The 13,304-nt window shown below is 41.4% G+C and overlaps 1 protein-coding gene across 2 annotated transcripts in view; it reads left to right on the top strand.

Moving 5' to 3' along the window:
• ARHGEF26 (Rho guanine nucleotide exchange factor 26) overlaps nucleotides 1-12,995 on the top strand; it is a 144,301-nt gene extending 131,306 nt beyond the window's left edge. For both annotated transcript variants that reach the window (XM_054479941.2, XM_063662373.1), the window contains exons 13-15: nucleotides 8,002-8,069; nucleotides 9,633-9,737; nucleotides 10,489-12,995. In XM_054479941.2, the coding sequence (XP_054335916.1) occupies nucleotides 8,002-8,069; nucleotides 9,633-9,737; nucleotides 10,489-10,631 (316 nt within the window). In that variant the 3' untranslated portion in view covers nucleotides 10,632-12,995. The remainder of the gene's footprint in view (nucleotides 1-8,001; nucleotides 8,070-9,632; nucleotides 9,738-10,488) is intronic.
• Nucleotides 12,996-13,304: the final 309 nt, after the last annotated feature.

Here is a 13,304-nt window from a genome sequence, read left to right on the forward strand (position 1 = left end):
ATCACCATGCTTGGCTAATTTTTTTATTGTTAGTAGAGACGGGGTTTCACCATGTTGGCCAGGCTGGTCTCAAAACTCCTGACCTCAAGTGATTTGCCTGCCTCAGCTTCCAAAAGTGCCGGGATTACAGGCGTGAGCCATTGTGCCCGGCCTCAATCCATAGGCTTTAAAAAGGAAAAAAGATTGTGGAAACCTAGATGTTAAATTTAGGATATCATATAGGTTGGAATATTTTATGATAAAATGCTAAATGGATATTGCATCCCCAAAATTATTTTCCATGTTAAACTTCCTTTTTTGTTCCTTTGCTTGTGTTTTTCATACTTCCTGGAATGCCCTCTTCAGGCCTCCTCAGATGGCCAGATAGCTCCTCCTAGGGCCCATGTCAAGCCTTTCCTCTGCTGAGGAACCTCTCAGTACTGCACACTGCAGTCTCATTCTGAGAACGCCCAGTGCTCGCTGTGTGTGCCACTCTTGTTAGTTCACTTTTCCCCTCATGTTTTCTGTCTCACCCACCCGCCACTGTATGACTCCAAACTCCCAGCCTCCTGCTACATCCTTCCTTTCCTTTACAGAACTCCTCAAGAGAGTGGCCTTCATTTCTCCGGATTAATTAATTCAGTGGATTTTTGTCAGGCACCTACTTCCCATCAAGTGTTATTCTCAGTGCTGGGATGTAGCAGTGAACCATACAGAGATCAGATCTCTGCTCTTAGGCTTATATCCAAGTGAAGAACCGATCCCCTTGGGCTTCCTGCTCTTAGGAAGGGTGACTTTGGATGGAAGGGAGCTTTGGCCAGTCTGCCTGGGCAAATGGTCTGCAATGAGCTAGGATGATGGGAAAGCATTTCTTCTTGATCCAGTTAAAAATAAAGGATCATTTCAGGTAGTGGTAAGCGCAGCTGAAGACCCTAAAGCTGGTGATGTGATCCGGAGTGAGTGCTAATTGGCGGGTGGTGAGGATATGTGCTCTAACTTAGGTGGTGCAGAAAGACCTCTCTTAAGAGGTGATATTTGAGCCTTGAGTGAAAAGGAGGAGTCAACCCTTAGGAAAATGCAGAGTCAGAATGTTTCAGCCAAAGGGAACAGCAAGTGCAAAACCTCTAAGGAAACGACTTTAGTGTTCTCAAACTTGGCTTGAACATGGAGAATGTGGCTGGAGCAGAATAAACCAGGGAGAGGGTGGCAGTCAATGGGCAACAAAGTCCAGTTTGTCTTAAGAGCAGAGCTACCCCAGTGCTGTCTGTGGGCCATCAGTCCTCAAGTAGTTACCAGCCTGGTATGTAGGAAGCAGTTTGACATTTCTGAGGCATCAAAACTTGTGATGATTTTAACAATTAATGTATTTTTATTGTATTTCTAAAAACGCTTGGTCTGCAATGGATTCAAGGGGTGGAGACTGGTTCTCTACCAGAGATATCTCGAGAAACACTGATTTAGAACCACATGAGCCATAGCAGGAAGTTCCAGGAACAACAGGGGCCCTGGGGACAGAAGTTTCAGTGGGGCAAACAATGAGAACCCTAACCCTAATCCTGTTGGAGTAGTCGAGGGGAGTCCCGATGTTGGCTTGGACCGTGATCTGTAAGAGGAGATAGAAATGTTATATTTTGGAGACAAAAACAACAGGACCAACTGATGGATTGGATGAGTTGAGGTGGCAGTAAGTGGAAGAGAGGAATCGATGATATTTAGATTTTTGGCATGAGCTGCTGGCGTGAGCTGCTAGCTTGAGTTGTTTCTTAATCAAGGTAGGGGTGAGTGCAGTGAGTTGTTAGCTAGTTGAGTTGTTTCTTAATCAACCTTGGCGTGACTTCTTCCTCTGGCACCCTGTTGAGGCCTCTCCATCAGATTAACACGCTTCCTAGTTTCACACCCAGCAGTCCAATCTTCCTCTTTCTTTACCTCTAGTATCATTTAATTTTATTGACCATCCAGCTCTTTCATGCTAACCCTTTTTTTGAGATTATGTTTTTCTCAGCCTCTTATCTATGCTCTTAGTTTGCCTCTCACACCTATGACCATTCCTCTTCTCTGTCTCTTCAGAAATGCAAACCTGTCCAAAACCAAACATCAACACTGCCCGTGGCTTTCCCCGACACACACATTTCTGTAAATGGTACTATTGACACTGTTTTGCGTTATCCAGTCTGGAGACTTGGTGCTGTTTTTGATGCTTCTGTGTCATAACAGATCCATCACCTGCCAGTTCTTCCTGTGTAAAAGTCTATTTCATCTTTCCACATCTTTCCATTCCACTGCCTCCTTCCTAGGTCAACCACATGGCTTTTGAACTGCCCCAATGGCCTCCTAGCCATTCTCCTCTCCCATCGATACAGTAGTTTTATCACTAAGCCCTAAGCTCAGCTCTAGTTTTGTCCTTTCCTTGCTTTGTACATAGAGAGTAGGTTCCCAATAAATATTTTTGGGATTGACCCATAATTATTATAACTAGCTTTTCTCTATCCAAGACAAGGTAGAAGAGTAACCAGGTGTGGAGAAAAACTGCTTCCTATCTGTCTCTATTTAGCCCTTTTTGTTACTGCTGGAGCAAGTTTTTCCCAAATTTTACTTGTTTTTCAATTTTTTGCTATTGAGGATTCAGTCAAATGTTTTTTAGGATGTACGTCGAAGTCATGTATACTGTGTTATATCTGTTTGTCCATGACAGGCCCTAAGTCATGGTATTGTTAATGAGACAATAGTCTGCGAAAAATACAAAAGCCTACCCTTTATAAAAGGACAAAGGAAGAATGTTTTACCACCGTCATTCTTTTTTCCCTCTGGGCCTTTCAAGAGGAATGTGGGAGCCAGAGAGCCCCCTTTGTCTGCCTTCATTAAAATGAAGCACAGACAGCTGCAGCTGGCACACACAACAGGCTGTGGCAAGTGGAGTCCTTGGCTTCCTGCATTTGCAGTAAAATTTAGATGTCATTTGGGTGTAGTGTATACCGTCATGAAACATCTAGGACATGTTCTGTGATGAACATAAACTTTCCTCACTCATTATATGTCAGTTATAGGATATGATGACCTTAGCCCATAATCAAATATCCTTCTCAAAATTTCCCCCTCACAGAGCTAGAAGTATAATGAATGTGGTTGGTGCTGTCAACCATCCAGACACCAATTCCTGGGCCTCCTGATAAAGGGGCATTGTTTGCAGGGAGTCTTTGAGCTTTTCCTGCTTCTGTTAATGATTTAATTAACAACAGGAAGTACATGGAATGGAATAAAATTGTAAATAGTATCTCTGACGTAGTCATATACTTCATCCTTTTAGAAAAATCACAACATAAAGACATTATACATGGAAACATTTTATTTATTGCAGGGTATAGCATTTTTTTCCTTGTTAAATCTAAATTCTAAGTCCAGTCATAATCTTACATTTATCTAGTGCCTGTCAAAGGATCTGATCTTACGTGGTCCTCATTACCAACCCCAGTAGGACAGGAGGTCTTTTATCAGCAAGGAAACATCATTGACCCGCTTCAAGTTAACTGAAGGATTCTGGACCAGATTTTTTAGGTCTGAGCTAATGTAATATGATAAACAAGAAATAATTGATTTAACTATGTAGCATGTGACAAAAATCTAAATTTTAGAACTCTTAGTGAGCTAGGGATATTATTTTGCTTCAGTTAGACTTTTTAAAATTTGGCAAATTGAACTGATGTCTAGTTTTTTAAGGCCTGGTCTCAGCATTTTTAATGACTTTTTTTCACGCTATGGGCTTTCTTTCATGGATCAGTTTTCTGAACTAATCTAGTTGAATTGAGTGTGTGAGGGAATGAACAAAAACAACTATCTTCACAATCCTATTCTTTACAAAGGTTCGAAGGACTTTTTTCAAAGTCCATGGATATAGAAAATTCAAAAGGAACCACAGGTAAATGTGTAGGCTGTAAGAAGAAACACAAAAGGTAACTGGTCAAATGCCATTTTGGGAGGGATAAAAGGAAGGTTAAAGAGCAACTAAGGGCTCTTTTTTTCTATTGAGAAATCAGGAAAACCCTGTTAGTGATGGAGTCCTCAGCCAATGTTCTGTTCTGTGCAGCCTCACCTGCAGCCCTGCCTCTATGATTTCAAAGCCTACTTCCTACTTTCTCAATATGTATCTGTGTTTTGTAGCTGATGCCTGGTATTCCATAAGAATTGAGACTTTGCTGTATCTTTGACCTTTGTGCAATTAAGTTTAAACCTACTGTGCATAATGAATTATATGAGAGACAGGACAAGGTGCTACCACAGCTGATAGGAAACTGTAGAAACATCATTTCATGCCATGCATGGAGAACTTGAGGGTTATGAAAAGACTACATTTATAGATATTTAAGTTAAAAGAGTCTCTTTTCAATTTAGTCTTCTTTCTCTACGTAGGTCAAATGTTTTGGTAGAGTGTTCCATTTCAGCACACTACATGCTGTATTGGATTTTGTGAGTGTTTTCTGCTCTGTGTGTTCCCTCATATTGAGGGTGGTGAAAAGCAAGGGACTCCAGTGTATTTGCTCTGCAACCCCAAGCTAGCCCAGGGCCTGTGCAAAGTGAATGTGGGTGGAGGAAGGAGTGGTAAGGCGAGTCTTGAAAGTTGATATGCCGCAGATGGGCTTCAGTGCAGCATTGCTTACTCTTGTCACTTTGTGCAAAGGGAAAAGTCTATGAACTGGCTGTGTGGCAGATTGTGAATTCATCTCAATTGTTTTATATTGATATGTCCCTGGAGAAAATAGATGTCTGTGAGTGAGCCCTAGACTTCATGTCTAAATTTAATCGTGGGTAAGTCTATCCCCAGGTTTTTCCTGTCCCTAGAATCCATCTTACAACAACTTAGTTCCTGCTTTAGAGTTGTAGTACTTTCTGCTTCATAGCTGGGGGAGCTCCTTAGCAGGCTCTTTTTTTTTTTTTTTTTTTTTTTTTTTTTTTAAGATGGAGTTTTGCTCTTGTCGCTTAGGCTGGAGTGCAATGGTGCACTCTCGGCTCACCGCAACCTCCGCCTCCCAGGTTCAAGCAATTCTCCTGCCTCAGCCTCCTGAGTAGCTGGGATTACAGGCATGCACCACCACGCCCAGCTAATTTTGTATTTTTAGCAGAGATGGGGTTTCTCCATGTTGGTCAGGCTGGTCTCGAACTCCCGACCTCAGGTGATCCCTGCCTCGGCCTCCCAAAGTGCTGGGATTACAAGTGTGAGCCACCCCGCCCGGCCTCTTGGCAGGCTCTTGAAAGCCCCAGGGGAAGTCCTGTGGATTTGACAGCATCTAAGAGGGGGGTGGGACTCACTCAATTGAAACAGTTTCAAAAAGCTGCTCCTTTTAATGATAGCAACAAGGAGTGTCTTGTTCTATCCTCTGGAGTCCCTGTGAGGGGCGGCCGTGTCTAAGAGATGCTATTAGCATCCAGGCAGCATGCCACAGAAGTGAAAGATTTCATCTGGACTTCTGGAAACTGGCTGTAGGGCAAAGCCACTGCTGATACTGGCCACTCAGTGCCAGAGATGGTGTCTGTGTACAGGAAGATCTGCCTCACTGGCTCCAAGTTGCTCTAAATTGCTCCAGAAGACAGCAGTATAGGCTATGTATAATTTGTTTTGGTATGGCATAGAGAGACACAAATGGATCATTTTAGATTTCTCTTGGTGAGCAACACTTCCATTCATGAGGTATTTTGTTTTCGATTGGCTTTGTACTTTGCAAATTCCACTTGAGCCTGTGTAAAAAATAGATCTTATTCCCAATAAAGACATGATAGCAAAGATACAAGTGTTTGCCTGGGAATTATTTTACATGAAGTTGTGCTTTGCTTATTTCTTACAGAACTATTGTAAAGCCCTTTGTCCTGTATTAGAGAGAGAGAGAGAGAGAGAGAGAGGTTTTAAAAGCAAGACAGGAGCCTTGGCTTCTATATAAACTGTGCATATTACTACTTGACACACCATCTTGACCAAGGCCCGGCCTCATCTTAATCTTTGAAAATGCCTGTCTTTCAAGATACCACAGTTTCCACCCTTCCTGCCTTCCATCATTATTTTGTAAACACCTGCTGCGTACCACCACCTCTTTGATTTCAGACTGCCTGGGTTAGGTGCTTAACATACCAGACTTGCTTTGTCCTCTGAAAAAATAGAAATAATTTTGGTAATATTTTCTTTTCAAGATTGTTGTAAAAATTAGATTAGATGATACTTGCAATTGTTTAGTACCATACCTGACACATACGTGCTTCAGAATATTATTTAGAACAAGGCCCAATTCCTGCCATTCTGGAGTTTATAGCCTGGTAAGAGAAGCAGATGGGTCAGTAAATGATTGGGCTCAATATGTGATGAGTTATATAATTCATTCATTAGCAGACGTATTGAGCTCCTGTTATGTGTTGGGCAATGTTGTAGAGATAATGCAGTGAACCAAATGGATAAGCTGCCTGCTTTTATGAGGCTTACTGTTGACCAGCAGTATAATAGAATTGTGCAGAGGGGGGCCCTGGAAACAGGATTGTCAGACTGGGATGGGGATGGAAGGATTGGTTTATGTATCAGAGGAGCCCCCGCTGGAGGAAGTGAGCCTTGTGTTTTCAGCATTGAGTGGATATATGTTGAGCAAAAGAAGCCAAATACAAAAGCATACATACTAAAGGATTTCATTTGCAAAAAGTACAAAAGAAGCATGGTAATAGAAATTCCATGGTAATGGAAAACAGAAGAGCTGTTACCTTTGGACAGAGGTTATTGATTGGAAAGGGTCAGAATGGAAATACCTGGCGCATCTGTGTCTTGGTAAGTAAACACAGAGCTGTACACGCTTATGATTAACTCAGTTTATGTTATGTACGTTAAGAAATTTTAATGGCAATAATGAGTGGGCTCATCTGGGTAAAAACAGGGAAGGAATAGGAAAGGCTGGGGCAAAGGTGCTATGTTCCAATGCGGTAAGTTGTCCTCTCTGCCTGGGTTGGAAGGATGCACATGGGGATGAAGGTGGGGTGACAGCGACAAGCGTCTGTAGAGTCAGGCTGCTATGAGAGAAGAGTTTTTTTCCCCAGGTGTTGGTCATGAAGGCATTTTTTTCTTAAGAATGTAGAGTGGCACAGTAGAAACTGACTTTGGTTTGAATTGCTTGCCTCTGAACTTGTGTCTGATCTTAGCATCCTTGAGATGGGCTTTTGGGAGGATTACATGGAATAGTGGATGTTGAGTGCAGTGTCTGACATGTAGCATGTGTTTAATAAATACGTAAGAGCATTAAAAGTATGTGTGTGGTGGGGCAGTATTTAATTAATTGTAATTTTAATACTTGGTGCTCAAAATAAAAAACCAGGGTGACTGCATTACGTAGAGAAGTGCTTGCTTATCTGAAACTTTTGATCCTTCAGTTGAATAATTATTTTTATGTAATTATAGCTTAATATATTATATTAAAAGTATTGGTCATTTTTCCTGTGCTCATTAAACCATTTTAAGCATTTGGGAGCAGTGTAAAAGTGGTCGAAGAATTTCTATTTCAGTAAGACTCATATTTGGCAAAATTAGTTGTATGAGGGATGAGACAACTAAATATGTCAAGTTTCTCAAGTTTACTGAAAGGTTTGAGTGTGTGGGAAGGGAAGTGGGGAGGAAGCAGAGAAATTAGTAGGATTTTTAAAAAATGAAACTTAACTGCTTTTGAAATGTTAAACATCAAATTGTGGGTATGCTAAACACCTTTTGGGGTTATAATGTGTTCGTGTAATCAGCTCCTTATTAACTTTTAAACTGTCATATGAGAAGTTCCTTTTAATCAATAATGAGCCAAGTTCATTCAGACTCTTTTGACAATGATGACTAGTCTCCTGCTTATTTTAGACTTTCCAGCTTATCACTTTTAAACTACTCTCACCCTGTTTTACCGTACCTTTCTGGAGAATCTCTTGCTTTCTGGGAGTGCCTTTGCATTGGCTGCCTAGAACACACTCCATTCTGTGTTTTTACACCTTGAGTCTCTCAGTTGGATCTGCCCTCTGTTTTAGGAGCGAGCGAGCCCGCTGGATAACTGCCCTGGGACACAGCAGCGGGAAGCCGCCTGCAGAGCGAACCTGTAAGTTCTCTCAAGGGGAAGCCCACTTGGGAACATGGATGGGCTCTGCCCCCTGCTGGACGCCGGGTTACTAACGCGTTACATCACCACAATACTTGCCTAAGTTTCCTCCAGGGCTTCCTTCTGCTTTACACCAGAAATGTATGATCCTTGCTTTGGAAGTCAGGGGGTCCGAATTCAAATCCAAGGTGCATTTCTTTGTTGTGTAAACGTGTCAAATCATTGCTTAGCATTGCAGAGCCTATTTAACCATCTGCAAGTCAGTTACACCATTATATACAACATGGGGTTATTGTGAAGAATAAGTTAAATAATGTTAAAAGCCCTACTTGAACTGTAAAGCTCTTAAATTTGTAGCTATTATCAGTGGGCAATAGTTGATCATGTTTAAACCTTCTCCATACTGACAGTCTGGATTTAAGCTGAAAAGTATTTTTAATCTAAAAGAAAATTACTTAAGAAATCTTTTTGACCTTCTAAGAAAGTGTGTTTCATTATTCTAGAGAATTAGAAACTGGCGCAGTGAAGGGGGGTGTTGTATGCCTATTAGCTTCCTAACTTTGATGCTGTGGTTTCTTAGTTATTACAGTTGCAAGGTCAAATCCAAAGAATTAGAACAAAACATTGTTATCCTGGAACACTCAAAAATTATAGCTTTAAGCTTAGATTAAAAGCCAAAATGACTGGTTTGAAAGTTCCCGGAAATCAAGCTTTGTATTAAAAAAGCAAATTAAAAAGTCACATGTCGGCATTTTGTTTGTTTGTTTTTTTGTTTTTTTTTTGAGACGGAGTCTTGCTCTGTTGCCCAGGCTGGAGTGCAGTGGCGCTATCTCAGCTCACTGCAAGCTCTGCCTCCTGGGTTCACACCATTCTCCTGCCTCAGCCTCCCGAGTAGCTGGGACTACAGGCACCCGCCATCATGCCGAACTAATTTTTTGTATTTTTAGTAGAGACAGGGTTTCACCGTGTTAGCCAGGATGGTCTCAATCTCCTGACCTCGTGATCCACCCGCCTTGGCCTCCCAAAGTGCTGGGATTACAGGCGTGAGCCACCGTGCCCGGCCACATGTCAGCATTTCTGAGGAGGTCTAACATGACTTCTCAGCTTTTAGTTGGAGCTCATTTTATTTCTAAACTTTTTTTTGGAAACTTTTATGTGCTGCTGTGGGGATGGGGAGACACTCTGATGAGAGCCAGGAGAACTGTGTCTGTTGCAGATTTTGCATGGCCTTGGCACATCAGCAACTCTTTCATGTCTCAGTTTCCCTAATGCAGAGTGGCTGTTTTCTGTTCCATTGTGTGACATGACTAATGACTCCTGATCAACCTGTTATTGAGGGGATTCATGCATCATAAAAGCCTCTCAAATCTGAGCTTCTAAAATTCTGAAGCTTACAGCCAAACAAGGGAGTTGCTAGAAAAGATGTTCTGCTTTTTATTAGAAGCCCAACTTGTTTCTCTCAATGCTGGCTCTGAATTGCAGAGAAAAATAAGTGTACATTATTGGATTGCACATGTTTTTTCTCTGCTACTGGAAACTTAGTATGTCCTCTTTCGGTCTCAGCACTGACCCAGGTGGAAATCGTTAGGTCATTTACTGCTAAGCAGCCAGATGAACTCTCCCTGCAGGTGGCTGACGTCGTCCTCATCTATCAACATGTCAGCGATGGTGAGTGGGAGCATTCTTATGGGACACTCGTGGTCCGGGATGCAGTGTGCTATAGACCCGAGGAGTGTCATTTTGTCATCATTGCCCATATTCCAAATCTTGACACGTTAATGTTTGAGATCACATATATGTACTGTCCTCTCATCTCTAAGGCTAATTTTGCTGCTTCTCTGTTCTTACTCCTTTCCTCTTCCCCAAGACTTTATTTCCTAAATCATTGGCTTCCCAGAGGCCTAAAGAGGACTTGGAGAAGTGTTTTGGGGACTTTGAAACATTTGCCTCTTTATGTGCTTTCCCTTCAGCTTTCTCGTGTGCACCTGCCTCTCATCTATCTACACGCCACGATTTATCTAATTTGGTTTTGAATGTAGATGCAGTCATACGGTTTGTTATTTAAAAGGAAACCATGAAGTTTTCTTTTTTCCCCAGTTCCCCAGTGACCTAGTTCTTATCTGTAAATATTCGTCCTTTCAAAAATACCGTTCTTCCTGCTATCCTTACCCAAAGCATCTCCTTTCCCAGCTCAGCCCAGGTTCAGATACTCTCAGTCTTCTCACTTCAGGGCCTCTGCTCATGTTCTTTCCCTGCCATGTCATTCATTCCCCCTTGAAACCTTCCCCTCTCCCACTTTCTCTTCTCACCGTAGCACCTAGCCTGGGGAGGGATGCTGCCTTTCAGCTTTTTCATATCCTTGGAGCCTGGTACACTCCAAATACTTGTTGTTTGATGTGGACTCTGTTCTTTTTCACAGGCTGGTATGAGGGGGAACGACTGCGAGATGGAGAAAAAGGCTGGTTTCCTATGGAATGTGCCAAGGAGATAACATGTCAAGCTACAATTGATAAGAATGTGGAGAGAATGGGACGCTTGCTAGGACTGGAGACCAACGTGTAGTTTCTCAGATGGTCTTTTGTTACTGCAAGATTTGCACGACACTTACCGGGCTGGTTGGTTCTGGGCTAGTTTTATTGTTAATTTTATCACAGCCTATTTAATTAAAAGAATGAAAACACTTGCCTTTAAGCTTGCCAGGTTGTTCTGCTCTCTCATGAGAAGAGCATGGATACAGTGAGTTTGCACAGCTCAGTTTTTACCTAACCACACACTTGCAGACCTCCTGAGGTACACAGAATAGCTAAGCAGTTCACTTCAGGGATCAGGTTATCTCTGCTCCTCCTAGTTTCACCATGTTCTGGCAATAAAAAACACGTATTATATCCTGGTTTTCTCTATCCTTGCATTACTAAGGTTACTGTCTCTCTTTATACATCCTTGTATGGTTCTCCCAGTATTAGCAAGATTTTATATCTGTAAAGAATGTCCAGTTTTGTAAATATTTCCCTACCTTTTTTTTTTACATCTGATTCTAATGCTTTGTTAACTTCAAAAGGAACTGGTAGAGTTCAGAAGGTGAGCTGTTGTTTTTCTAAACCTCTCCCCAGGAAAGGGACATTGACACTTGAATTTTTGTCATCTTTTTCCTCATTAAAAGGAAAGTAGAAAGCCTTACTTCAGGATTTTTTAAAAAATCCATCTCACCCCATATTGGTCTTAAATAAGTATAGACTAATTAACCTAAGCTACCTTTAACAACATAGAATTTAGATGGGTTCACATATGTGAGAAAATCCTGAATATAGGACAGGGGTCCTACTTTTTTCCCCCACCTCTGTCGCCCAGGCTAGAGTATAGTGGTGTGATCTTGGCCCACTGCAACCTCTGCTTCCTGGGTTCAAGTGATTCTCCTGCCTCAGCCTCCCAAGTAGCTGGGATTGTAAGAGTATGCCACCGTGCCCAACTACTTTTTGTATTTTTAGTAGAGACAGGATTTCACCATGTTGGCCAGGATGGTCTCAACTCCTGCCCTCAAGTGATCCACCCGCCTCGGCCTCCCCAAGTGCTGGGATTATAGGCATGAGCCACCGTGCCCAGCCTACTTTCTAATTTAAAAAAAAAAAAAAAAAATTCCCAAATGAGCTGATAAAAAACTGACGTGAGGCTGTTTTGCCTTCAGTAATACCTAGTTTTCAGCTGTTCCAACTCGTTTCCAAATAGAAATTAGCTGGAACACACTACAGTAATCTCAAGGAAGGGAAAATTAGGCCTTTTTAAAAGATACCAAGAAGTCAGCATGGTACCCAATTGAAACCTTTTGACCTTAGTGGGAATTCGTTCTATTTGCACTAAAAGCCTTAACTTGCTGTATTCAGAGTCCCTCTTAACTGTGAGTTTCTGTAGAACTTTACTTTTTCCACTAGTGCACAGAGAGAGAAAGGTTATTTTAATAGTCGGTTTCATGGAGATGATGAAGGATGGGAGATTAAAAGAGGGGGGAAATGATTTTTACTGGCAGCTGTATTCCCTCTCTGTTCTATTTTCTTTAACAAAGGGATAAAACCTGGCAAAGTGTACATTATTGGAGGACTCAAATCTATATGTGACATGTCCCAACTACTGTCTGCTAACTAGTTATCCAAATTGTAAAACTACAGAAGCCCAGTTGAGGGGTAAGTGTGCCTGGCTCACACAGCCTGCACCCTGTCACCTCGGCAATGAGCCAGTGTGGGGCACTGGGGACTTCTAACCCTTGGATTGCTCTTTTTGACCTGTGCATACATTCTAATTGTAAAATATATTTCAGACCGTGAGTACCTTGAGATCTGAGCAACTGTGTTAATGAAGTAATAGCAATGGTCCACAGTGAAAGATGTGTTGGGGTTTGCAAAACAAGAATTCCGTCTCTGCAAAACAAGCATTCCATCGCCTCTTTAATAAATAATGTCACAGACTTTTTAAAGGAGAGGCTAACAAGTTGTAATATAATCTGTCATGTTTTATTTAGGAAGGAAGGTAAATTTGTGCTTGCACGGGGATCATTTTGTATTATTTTTGCTAATTAATACCCAGTTGAAGCTAAAAAGCAACTATTTGGATCCTGTGAATTAATTTATAAGAATGTTAAACAGCTTTGGAAATACGTGCATCTTATGAATCATAGCCTTATTTAGCAAGATCAATGCTGTGTATTAAAGTGTTGTTATATGGCAAGTATTTAACACATTCACAGTGTTTGATTTCAACTGTGAATTGTCTTAACAGTTTTTTCAAACCTAGTTGTTTTTATGAACACCTGCTCTGAATTGTACATTGACTTCATTACTAAAGAACAAAAATGTTCATTTTTGTCCCAATAAATTGAGACTGCTTGTATACTTTCAGAAAAAAATATGTGAATTTATAAAGATTTTGTAGATACTTGTCCTTTTGTGCTGGTGTGATTTGTTTTACTCTAGGTTGTTTTCAGTTAAGTATACAGTTTCCTGGATTTTTGGCCAAATCAGAGCTCTATTTAAAAGGTATCTGTAGCTAACATTTCAGGGGATTAATCTTTTTCTTTGGGTACATGCTGGCATCAGCTGCCCTAGAAGACGAGAACATTTTTAGGAGATGGGTCGTGCTGTTTCTTCTCGTAGTTGGCATAAACCTGCAGGACTAAATCGCTTATCTTAACGTAATACACAGTTCCCTAATCCCCTGGAGCATATTCTACCATGCATTCGGTCACCT

Source organism: Pongo pygmaeus, chromosome 2 (assembly GCF_028885625.2).
Source record: "Pongo pygmaeus isolate AG05252 chromosome 2, NHGRI_mPonPyg2-v2.0_pri, whole genome shotgun sequence".
Classification (NCBI taxonomy): domain Eukaryota; kingdom Metazoa; phylum Chordata; class Mammalia; order Primates; family Hominidae; genus Pongo; species Pongo pygmaeus.